This window comes from Gouania willdenowi, chromosome 20 (genome assembly GCF_900634775.1).
Source record: "Gouania willdenowi chromosome 20, fGouWil2.1, whole genome shotgun sequence".
NCBI lineage: Eukaryota > Metazoa > Chordata > Actinopteri > Blenniiformes > Gobiesocidae > Gouania > Gouania willdenowi.
Genome location: NC_041063.1, coordinates 1,852,334 through 1,864,487, shown reverse-complemented (window position 1 = coordinate 1,864,487; position 12,154 = coordinate 1,852,334). Strand labels below are relative to the sequence as shown.

Sequence of the window (12,154 nt, the reverse complement as noted above, 5' to 3'; positions counted from 1 at the left end):
ACATTGTTGTAGAAAACTGATGATGTCATCAACAGTGATGTCATCAGTGTTCCAATTAGAATGATGATGATGTCATCAACTATGTCATCATTGTCCAATTAGAATGTTCAAAGTGATGATGTCATCTACAGTGATTATGTCAGAATTCTATGCTATGATACGCTAATGCTAACGCTAAGCTAATGCAGTGTGGCAAGGCTAGCACCTGCATCCTCACTTGCATTTTCTTCCTCCTTACCGCTCTGCACTTATGTTTTACCCTCCATTTATCTGTCAGTTAGCAAGATAATTTGAAAAGCTATGAACGGATTTGGAAAAAAAAATTGATAAATGGGAGAAAGAAGAGGTGATTAAATGTTGGTGATGTTCAAAAGAAAATATATAGAAATATTTAAATCGCATTCATTTTCCCATCCACACTGTGGAACTTGTGATGATGTCATAGGTTCTCTCAGAGTCAACAGCTCAATGTTGACAGGTAGTCATGTAATCCTGAGTTAATCATGTTAACGTGACCGGAGGGTGTTGGCTGAGCTTGAGCTGCTTGGTGGAGGTCTGTATATTTTTCTCTTATTTTGTGTTTTGTTGTTGTTTTTTGATTGTTGTTATTATTTAAATTATTCTCTCAGTGTGTGTGTTTTTGATGTCGTTTGGTTGTTTTCTTATGTCATTTTGTATATGTTTCTGTTATTTTTCTGTATTTTTCTCTCATTTAGTGTCTTTGTTGTTGTTTTGTGTGTTGCTGGTAATAGCAAGATGTTTTTTGGTGTCATTTTGTGTATTTTGTTGTTGTTTGTCTGTTTTTATTATTTAGTATATTATTCTCTTATTTCCCATCTCTCTCTCTCTCTCTCTCTCTCTCTCTCTCTCTCTCTCTCTACCCCCTGTAGCGCCATTGCCTACGTAGTTTGTTCTTTGAATGGTGTAAATCGGTTAAGATTTGCATTAATCATTAAAAACAGGGTCAATTAAAAAAATCATATAAATTTATTTTGTCAGAGGTCAACATCTAAAAATTTCTTAGAATTGTAGATTAGACTGTGGGCAACATTTTAGTACTAAAATTGTGTCTGTGAGTTAAAAAATTGACAGCGATAGAGCAGTTTACAGTAAAAGCATAAAACCTAATATTCCATTGAAAGTATAGGTGGTAGCATCTCTCAAATGAATTAGCAGTATTGTCACTATGCAGTGGAGCATTTAGACATTTGAATGGTGTAGATCGGGTTCGTATTCCCACAATAAATGAATGTTTTACATAATACATGAGATAGAACATAATGAGTCATCCAAATACTTGAACTACCAAACCCTGTCTACCTGTGTTTAGTTTGCATGTTCTCCTTCACTGTGGCATTCACCTGGAATTCTGGTTTCCTTCCAATTGCAAAATGTGAATATGAAAGGAATTTAGAGTTTCTAAATCAACCAAATGCCAGAAGGAAACTGTGTATAATAGACCAGAATCATGTTTATGTCATAAACAACGTTGTAGCCTAAGTCAGCTAGGATAAACAGATCACCTTTATGCGTCTGAATCAACATCACAACTAAATCATCAGACCCAGTGGTTAACAAGGCAACTTTCTAAACTTTGGAACTTAATAAAACTTTCTAAAACTTTTTTTAGCGTGAAGTGAGAATCAAACTTGTTTTTAAGCTCCTGTCCATCCTGCTGTCCTGCCTTCGGCCTCGCTCTCTTTGAGCACTTCTAAAGGAATGATGAGGTGAGTTGCCAGAACTAATCCAGACAAACTACACGGAGAACATTTCATGGCTTCTGGGGATGCTGCAGTTGACTGTGCTGCAGCTTAAGATGAGAGCTGGCTGTGCTGTAATAAACACCCAAGGAGGTTTACAGCCATGTCATTTCATCAACACTTTTGGGAAAAACGTGCAACAAATACTTTAAAACAGGCTTTCTCAAACTATTCAGGGCCAAGGACACTTTTTTAAAGGAGAAAAATGGCAGCTAAACGCCCTCTCATAGTCCCTGTTTATTACAGCATGTTTACTGATATGCATTTCAATGAAATTAATAAATAAAGCTACTTTAGATGTTTTTCAGAGAAAGGTCCAAATTAGTTACTAATGAAAATTTCACGCGCCATGAAAAAAAGCATGAATATGTTGACCAGTTATTTACAGATTCTGAAAAGGTGAATTCTAAGCATTCCAGTGGTGTCTCATACATATAAATCTAATAATATTTGGCCATTTGAATTATGTCACTCTCTAAAGGATGCAAGATAGAAAAATAGATAAAAGATTCAGAGCAGCAGGAGAAATAATTCATTGATTATTTCTGTGGTCAAATAAGGGAGGAGGAAAAGGAAGTGATGTGTCTGTAGATTCTGGTGAGTGTTTCAAACAGCGGACGATATGATTTACTTAAACTCCTGAAGTAGCTTTTATCAGACACAAATCAATAATCATCAGTTATTCAGAAAATGAAGGCTTTTCCGATTAAAAAAATAAATAAAAATTAAGTAAAAAATTGTAACAAATTTCAAGGTTGTGAAATATGTTAATATTGGCACATTATATTGAAATTGTGAATTCTGAAATAAGAATTTAATCTCAGCATTACTCAGGAAGTGGATGTTAGCTTGAGCAAAGTTAGTAGACTGATGTGCATCTCAAAGGTTTCATTGATTACTTTATTGACTTTGGTTACTAAGGGTGTCCTTTTCATAAATAAATAAATAAGAGTATTGGATTATATTGGCCTGTATCTAAAACATCCAACAATGTATATATTGTTTTATTGGATTTATCAAGGTTATTTTGTCACTTGATCAAGTCTTTTGTATTCCAAATAAGTAATAAAAGTAGGTTTGATTTGTGATGATATTGTATTGGATAGATATTGATATCGGCCAACATGGAAGACTGCAATATAGATATTGTATCAGAAGTGAATAAGTTGTATGGGGACAGCTCAAGCTGTTAAGCTGCGTTCACACCGGATGCGTCACAAAATGTTCGTGCGACCAGATTACATACAAAGTCAATGGATAGACACGGCCCAGATGTGAAAGCTTTCGGTCCGATCCGCACGTTAAGTGCGTTGGTAGTGTGAGCGTGTTCCCAATTTTTTGTCATATTCACACATTCGTGCGACTGTTTTGCATGATGAAAGCCATTCAGAGTCTTTGTTGACGATGACGTCATGTCAACACGGACACTGGTCTGTTCACCCATTCAACCATGGAGTAGAAGCTGTGTGTGACCACCTGGAGCTGTATGACACGGCCTTTATAACCGGGACCAGACTAGGAAGGATTAGACGTGGAGGAGAATCAGCGAGGAGGTGGTAGTAGCAGGTAAAAGTTCTCTCTGTAGCACTGAGCTAGCATAGCATTAGCCGCCAATCACGCTTTTTTCACTGGTGGTTTATGTTTATGAGAGGAGAAAAAGGAGCACAGCTCCTCACTTCAGCAGGTAGTGAAACTGCCCGAGTTGGATGTGTCGTTGGTTGGCGGAACTTTGCTTCAAACTCGCATATGAAGCAAATAGGGAAATTTTTCGATTCTGTGAAATCTGCGGAACCTTTTGTGCGGCAGACGCATCCGGTGCCGCAGAAGACGCATTCGGTGTGAACGCAGCATTACTGTTAGTCACTGAGTAAGTAAACCATGACTTCATGTTTTATGTTAAGGGTTACCTTAACCTTGCTAATTAACACTTATTCCATCTCTAAACTCTACATTGTGCTCCCTGGATGATGACATGCATTGACATGCGATGAGAACATGCTTTACAGAGTAAAGTGTACTGAGACACTTAATGAGGTGAGTCAGATCAGTTGTTTTTCTTTAACCCAAAAACGACATATTTGAATATTTTCAAACAGAATTTGCCCCGCAACCCTGAAAGAGGGCAATCGTGGATGGAAAAATAATTTGAACAAATTTTGCTCAAACCAAGTACGGTACGTGAGCTGCCCTTTTTAATTCTTTCTATTTTCACCGTCTTTCCACTAAACACAAGCGGCAGCACATAATTGCGATGCTGCTGCTCAGTGCAGACGTCAAGGCCAGATTTGGAAAGCTATTTAGCATTTCACTGACACACAAGGCCCCTCATAGTACACTGCTCTAATTGGTTGTATGGTTGTATAATGTGGCAACCTTAAAACAAGGTTTTCAGCGTAGCCATCTGCTAATGCCTCCTGATCTATAAGCTGCTGCCAGTCGCCTGGATAACAGTCGGATCAGTGTTTACAGACACACATGAAGCAGCATCTTTTAAACATTTACCAAACTGATGTTGTGATGACTTTAATAAATATTCGTCCTTTTAATCCTTCATCCTGCTGATCTGGGGGCTTTTATTTTTGAGATATTTTTTGAAGATTTGAGCTGCAAATCAGTGAAATTATATCTCTAAGAAGCAAAAGAAAGATATTCTGAAGCCTCCTTTACTCCATCTTGTGGCTGTACAGCAGTATTGAGAAGTAACACCTGCTCACATCCATTACCTTTAATCGAATAACAATCCAATCAGGATTCATTTGTGCAAGGCAATTATGTCCACAGTTTGTTTACAATCCAAACTGGTCACGGAATGAGAAGTTCATCAGACGCAGACTGCATCTGAAAGGAGGGACGTGCATCTGTGTGCTGATGTGCAGCTGGTGCTGTACACCAGGGGTTCCCAAACTTAGGGTCAAGAGGAGGAGGTCGCCAGATGCCTTTAAGAAAGAATGTTTTTGGTTTTTTTTAACTATTTGAGCCCATTTGTACTTATTTTTACCCTTTATCTGCAACTACATCAAACTTGCCATATTTTAACCTTTTTTTTTTTTTTTTTTTTGTCTGCACATGCTGTTGAAGGTTAACACTACAAGAAGTGCAATCTTTTAACAGCAATGCATATTTTAACCTGATTCCATAATTTTTTCTTGCCATATTTTGGCTTCTTTTTATCCATGTTTACTACATTACTCCCATTTCTGACACTTCTCTATCAAATTACAATGCATTTTCTGCACATTTCTTCCACTGGGCACTTATAAACCCTTTCTGCCACTTTTCCACCTAATGTCGCATATGTTGACCAATTATTATTACTTATAACTTCTTTTCACCATATTTAAAGGCATAGAGGACGATTTTCCTGAGGTTTAGAAAAGAAACGCCCTATTCACATGTGCAACACTCTACCTGCTAAAAAGAGAACGCCTACGTGTGCGAAAGAGCGTGCACGAGCCCAGTTTTAGTCGTGCACAGCTCTGTTTACAAGTTGGAGTCAGCATCACTCATACAAGCTAGCTTACCTTCAAAAGAAGATTTGCACTTTTCCCACTATGTCAGACTCGCCACTGGTAACTGAAAATCCATTCTCAAAGGACCCAATGTGCACCGTGCACGAGCACGTACGACGGCCTTACGTAAACATATCATCAGAATGATTGACAACTAGGAGGACCAATAAATAAGGTGATCCACCTGGAAGTTGAAGCCAAAATAACATCGTCCAGAATACCTTTAATGCATATTGTTGAAAATTTAAAAACATCCATGATTATCATGCCCATTATTTACCAGTTTAAACTGAGTAATCCTACTTTTTTCTTCCACTTTAAAACCAAAATTGACACTTTTGAAGCTTTTTTTGTTTTTACTTTTTCTGTTTGTTTTTGGCCACCTATTTGCAACATGTAGGCAGTGGGTATCAATACGGTTGCCGTATCAATATACCGACATTCTACCTGTACGCAGCGCCCCTCATTGGCCAGTTTAGTTAAGACTAAACCTAACCCTAAAAATTGTTGCAATATAGGGTGATAACCTAACATTAAGAGGCTACGTACGTGTACTTTGGTAAACGTACGAATAGCCCCGGTGGTTGTCCGTACGGCAACCGTATGAATAGACACTTTCCAACTTTTAACCAATTTCTGTAGTTTTCAGTGCAGTTTTACTCTTATTCCTGACACTATTCCGCCAATTGTAATTCCTTTTCTGCACATTTACTCCACTTTCATGACATTTAAGGCACGTATAAACCCTTTCCACCACTTTTCCCACCTAATGTCGCATAGATTGACCCATTATTATCACTTTTAACCTCTTCACCATATTTCATGTTTATTGTTACCAATTCAGCCACATTGATGATATTTGCTTGTTTATTTTAAACCATTTTATTTCTGATTAAAACAAGGATTTCCATCTTTAAGATGACTATAATGATAATAAATGTTCCTGGATAACAGTGGATATTATTCAGATGAATAAATAAATGTGGTTATCACAGATTCATAGAACAATAGACCATCATTTTACTGACTTTATGGATGGACCCCAAAATCTGTCCCCTTATAGATGGTCCTGTCTCCATATGACTGTTCTTCAATGTTCATGTCTGTGTTCAACCACCTTCAGCTACAGTGGGGGTCCCCAGGCTCTGGAACCTTTGTTTGAGAACAACTGCTGTACATTTATGTGAGCACCGAGATGAAAAATTTTGATGTGAAAAAAGATGCTTATATAAGGATGAGTAGATATTTACAAAGTGCATAGTAAGAGTCTAATTTTAGGCGAGTCTTTTCAGCTCTGTCCTACTGCTGTCTCTTCTGATTTGAGTCAATGTGTCGACGCACTGAGCCAGAACGGAGGCCGCTGATGCTGCAGAGCATTGCTTGCTGTCTGCTGTTGTTGCCTGTCTGACCCTCTGGCCCTGGTCTAGACACTAATGACAGCTCTGCTGAGGCTAATGCCTCCTGTCCCGTGCATGCTCACAGCACACAGGAAAGAGCAGGGCTGGAGCCATTAGCATCATTCCACTGACCAGACACTAAGTCTTATCACAGCCATGTTAATAGAAGACCCGATGGCTATTAGTGCAGGAAATCACGGAGAAAACATTTAGCAGTCGTGCAGCTTTAGCTAATGTTACTACTCAGGAAATACAATTAAACTTTGTGGGAAATAAAGAGAACCTTGAAGCAAATGGAAGAAACATTTAATGGTTCATGTAAATGCAACAGGATGGAACGTTAATTCAAACAAGCTGCGGAAAATTGCTGTGTTGTATTTTTTAAATGTTTTCTGTCTGCTGTACCGGACTGCAGTAAGTGGCATGTAATCAGACCTTCTGCAGAGCTGCTTTATATGACTAGGATAATGGGAGATGGTGAGCTGAAGAAGGACCAGGACCAGAATGACCCAACACTGTCATGAAAGCAGTGGTGGAACCAGGAAATACAAATACTACATTGTCATGGCTACAGGCTTTCATGTGGAATAGATACGGCTCTATGGCCGGATGAACAGTTTGCCTCGCATGATGTGCTTTATTTACACTGTGCTGCATATAGTCCATTAGATTCTTTCACAAATAGAATTATGAATGCATTCAAGCCACTAGCTACTCAATGAACGTCTATCAATACAATAAAGTCCATGTACCCTTTGTTCTTTGGTTTAATACGTTTTAAAACTAAATAAAAATAACAGATATTATTTGGTTATTTAATTTTTCTGACTTAAAACCAGAAATACAGAAAAATAAAAAACCAGAAAATCAGCGTTTTTCTTTTGTTTGATATTTGGATTGTCACGGGAAAGACAATCCAAATGTCAAAAACAATATTGCAATTATAACTGAGCCCAACCCTACTACACGTGTACAGCGTGCTGGTGACCCCAAACACAGCTGGATTTGAGCAACACCACTGGTTCATTCAAAACTATCATTCAGGATTTTCTCCTCTGACTCAGCAAAACGTTGCCTCCCTCAGAGACAACAAGAGGTCACTGCTAAATATGCTTTCCTGATACTTGCCTATAAACAGCAATGAGATTAGCGTCGTCTGCAGCCATTTTTACTCACAGCCGTCCTCACCCTCGAATGTCACCCCATTTCATCTGCTCACTCACTCTTCTCACCTCATCCTCTAACCTTCCGTCTCCCCGCGCTGAGTCGTCACATTCACCTTGGTGCTGTGCCGAGCAGCCTAATTTGTGTTATACATAAGCTTTTAGTTTGATTAAATTTTGACCAACACTTCTGTCCTTTCTTTTTGCTGGAATGACCATAAAAATGAGGACTAACGTCTTGCTTCTTCTGTCATACTGACACTTTCATCAGTTGTTTAAAATAAATGGCAAAAGAGTTCCAGAAAATTAAAAATCATGTTGAATCTCAAAGCTGGTCCTTATACTGTACGTTAGAGTACACAATTAAAAAAAAATAGTAATAATACCACAGTGTGATACAGGAATGGGGTCAATTACAATTACATTTTCAATCATCCATGTTTAATTACATCTCCATTATGATTAGTTAAAATGTAAATTATGTTCTCATTTACTGAAGTTCAATGACAATTAATCACAAATACTGAGCCTTTAATAAGTAACAACATAAAATAAAAGCTCTTGCGTTAGCTTTCCGTTAGCATCTCTTACGATTACTTTTGACCCTTAAATCAGCTGTAAAATACACTAAAAATGTTACATATCATCTAAATTGTTTCTCATTTCTTGTTTACCTTGTTAGACCTCCTAATCAATAAAAATGTTGGTATTAATATTTTTGATGTTGGCGTCTTTTTTCTGTCAGTATAGCCATAGATTTAAGTTATTTTTAAATGGTAAAATGATCTATGATATGAAGCATATTTTAATAATTGTAAACTACATATGTGTAAGAAATAGAATTATAACATTGTATTTAATTACATTGTAAATGACAGGTTTCATAGAATTTTCATGACAATTACATTTACAAAGTAAATAATCTGAACCCAATTACAAGAGATTTTTTCCAACTCCAATTATAATAACATCATAATTAGAATTAATGATCAATTGCGTAATTACAAATATTATGGACACCAACCCAGGTGTGCAAAGTGTACAAAAAAGGAAGAGATAAATGCTATTAAATAAATATGCAGTTTTCTCACCAAAATATGTAGAAGAAGACATAGTCATCAACATCTCCCACCAGATTGGTTCTCATTATAACTCACAACCTTTTCCTAAATGTCCTAAATCTAAGAACTTAGATGTATATATAAGAAAATATTATCACATCAGAATATAAAATTACCAACTATCTTAAACGGTTTCTAAGAAAAACTGTCCCCTTTGAAGATACCTTGAACAGAGCAAAAAAAAAAAACAGAACAAGTACAATAACTAATTGTGCGCTTCTCATTTTCGAACTCCATCAAGGTATTGATACCCTGAAGCCACACACTGAATTTTGTTATTTCATCTTAAACAGTTTCTGAGAAAAGCTGTCCCCTTTAACTGGGAAGGACGGACGGAGCTTAAACCCCTTCACACTTTGTGGCGATGGATAATAAAGCAGTGTAATACCTTACCTGACATCGTATGAACTGAAGGCCACCACGTGGATCCCCAGCGGTCCCCCCTTATTGGACACTTCCACCGGCTTTAGCATATTTCTGCAGGACATTGATGGATGAGACAAATACAAATAACAGGGAAGTCAGGAAAATCTAAAAATACAAAATGTAAAAGACGACACAGTCAAACATGGCAATAGGTCAATAGGATGTAGGGATGGAGGCCATATTGGTGGGGGCTGCATTGTTTTTTTTTATTGGGAAAGTCATCCATTACAATGACTGGCTGCTGGACCTCGGGGTCAATTAGTGATCCAAATGGAGACTCCAATTAAGTGATTAGGATCAGACTGTTGTGGTAAGAGAGCAAATGAATTGAAAACGTGTAAGCAAATGGAGGAGGATCGCAGATGTGCTTCTATTGAGGAGATAGAGACGTGAAGCTGAGCACACGTCAATCCAGATGTTCATCATTTGGTCATTTCAACACATTTTCAGGACATCCCACGCACTTTGGTTTAATTTTTTTTTTGACATTTTTACCATTTGTTCTTTAAAGCTGATATCCAGAGTTTCTGAGAAATCTATGTTTATGTATGATTTTTTTTAAATGAGAAAAAATCCCAAACTAGTCTTTTACTATGGTCTACTGCCAATGGTCATTCATATACATTATTGTCCTATAAACTCATACAAATGCAAGAAAGCATTGTAGTTATACAACTTTGTTATGTTTTGCAATGTGTGTGCACAAGCGTAGAGGCGTAGCTTCTGGTAGATTGGGAGATGCAGAGGAGGAAGTGGAGCTGTTGAGGGCGGGACATCGAGATGTTGTCTCAGAAACTCCAGATATTGTCATGTTCTGTTGGTTAAGTTTAGTTATTCTGTGTCTTTGTTTATTTTGAGTCTAGTCTTGTGTTAACTCTTGTCTGTGTTTCAGGGATTCCTGCTTGTGGCTCCACCCCCCAGTGATGTCTGTGCTTGGTTGGTGATTGATTAGGTCCCTCATGTTTTCACCCAGGTGTGGTCCATTCCTAATCAGGCCTCCTCCACTATTTAAATGTGTGCTTGGTCACAGTGTGGTTGCTGGTTCGTTGTATGATGTCAGGTTCGTTGTCTCCCTCTTTGTTTTCAACTGTGTCTGGTCTTGCTCCCTGTTCCTGCTCCCTCCTGTTTTGGATTTAAGTTTTGTTTTAAGAGGAATAAACATGGACTGGTTCCAAGAAAGATGCCTCTATCCTGCCCCCATCTCTCCTTGCATTTGGGCCCACACCGGACCGTGACAAATATCAGCTTTAATAATTCAATAGCCACACTGTAAATCTTTAGTTTGATTGGATGAATACTTTTTGAGATATGGCCAATATAGTGAGGGGGGTACGTGTCGATTTTCGTTGGTTACTCTTTCTTGGGATATAAAACAATTTTTCATTTTCATTTAAACCCCAAATTTGCGGCTAGTTCACCACTCACCAATGTTGAATCCTTTTAATGAGGTCATTGTAGATTTTTTTTCTACACATGCAGCTATGGGCCAATGAAAAAAGTTTTTTAAAAAAAAGTATTTTTTTCTCAGATTTCAAGAGATTGTCACCCAAGAACCAATGCATATGTGTGACTGTTCACATCACTAATGAACAGTCTATGTTCATAGCTCAAAGCTGATCATATTACAGGGAGCTGAGGCATATGCTAAGTTGTTTAGTGAAGGACCAAACATGTTCCAGAACCAAACACACACTAACTCCATGTTTGAGGAGCTGGCATGTCCACCAGATAGGATGTATAGCAGATATCTTTATATATTCTGAGACAGTAAGTGGAGCTGTATTAATATACCAAATATCAGTTTTCTGTGTGGTGTAGTTCCTGAGATATTGGAAGCTGAAAATGGAAGAAAAATAAAAACGAGCAAAAATCGACACATACACCCCTCACTAAATTGGTCATATCTCCAAAACTCTTCATCCAATCCAACTAAAAATTAATATTAAGCCTATCGAATAATCACAGAAGCCATGGTTACTAAACAGATCATTTTTGTTTCTTGGTTTTTTAAATAAGTGTAAAGCAACATCATTAAAACTATATGACTTTTTTTCCATCTTTGGTAATCTGTATTGTCCTGGTATGAAGCGGCCACTGTCACTTTTGAGGCAGAGTGGGTCACAACATAACTGCAGGGTTGGTGCTTTGAAGCTCCATACATCCTTTGTGTTCATAGCCAACACACTTAGCCAACACTTCTTTGTCAGTATTTGGTTGGGCTCAGAGCACATTGAATGTAAAATGACAGCAACACTTCCATTAGAATGCCTCTAGACAGATATGGCTATAGATGTAGCTGACTGCGCTCATTTATATAAACCTAATCCATTGTCTTTATGAAAAGCACACCTCTTGAAAGGCTTTGGATTTCTACCATTAATTAACGATGTAAGGCAGACTTGGGAAACTGAAGGCCTGGGGGCCACATGTGGCCCTCGTTGTATTTCTGTGTGGTGTTCAAACAAAAAGCACAAAATGACAGAAAAGTACCCAAAATAACAACAAAAATAACAATAATGTAAAGAATACTCAAAAACTACAGAAAATTACATCACAAGAAAACAAAAATACCAAAATGACTCCAAAAATGCACAAAATGACAGAATAATGCACATAAAAACAAAAATGCACAGAACAACTTTAAAATCACACAAATAGACAGAAATACACAAAAAGGCAACAGAAATATACAAAAGGACTCCAAAAGCACACAAAAATACTACAAAAAGAATACACATAAAAACAACAACAAGAAGACACCAACATTCCGCACCAAAA

At 37.5% G+C, this 12,154-nt stretch overlaps 1 protein-coding gene across 3 annotated transcripts in view; it reads right to left on the bottom strand.

The window, feature by feature from the left end:
- LOC114453931 (partitioning defective 3 homolog) overlaps nt 1–12,154 on the bottom strand; it is a 563,018-nt gene that overhangs the window by 303,265 nt on the left and 247,599 nt on the right. For all 3 annotated transcript variants that reach the window (XM_028433953.1, XM_028433955.1, XM_028433954.1), the window contains exon 7: nt 9,344–9,427. In XM_028433953.1, coding sequence (XP_028289754.1) covers nt 9,344–9,427 — 84 coding nt within the window. The remainder of the gene's footprint in view (nt 1–9,343; nt 9,428–12,154) is intronic.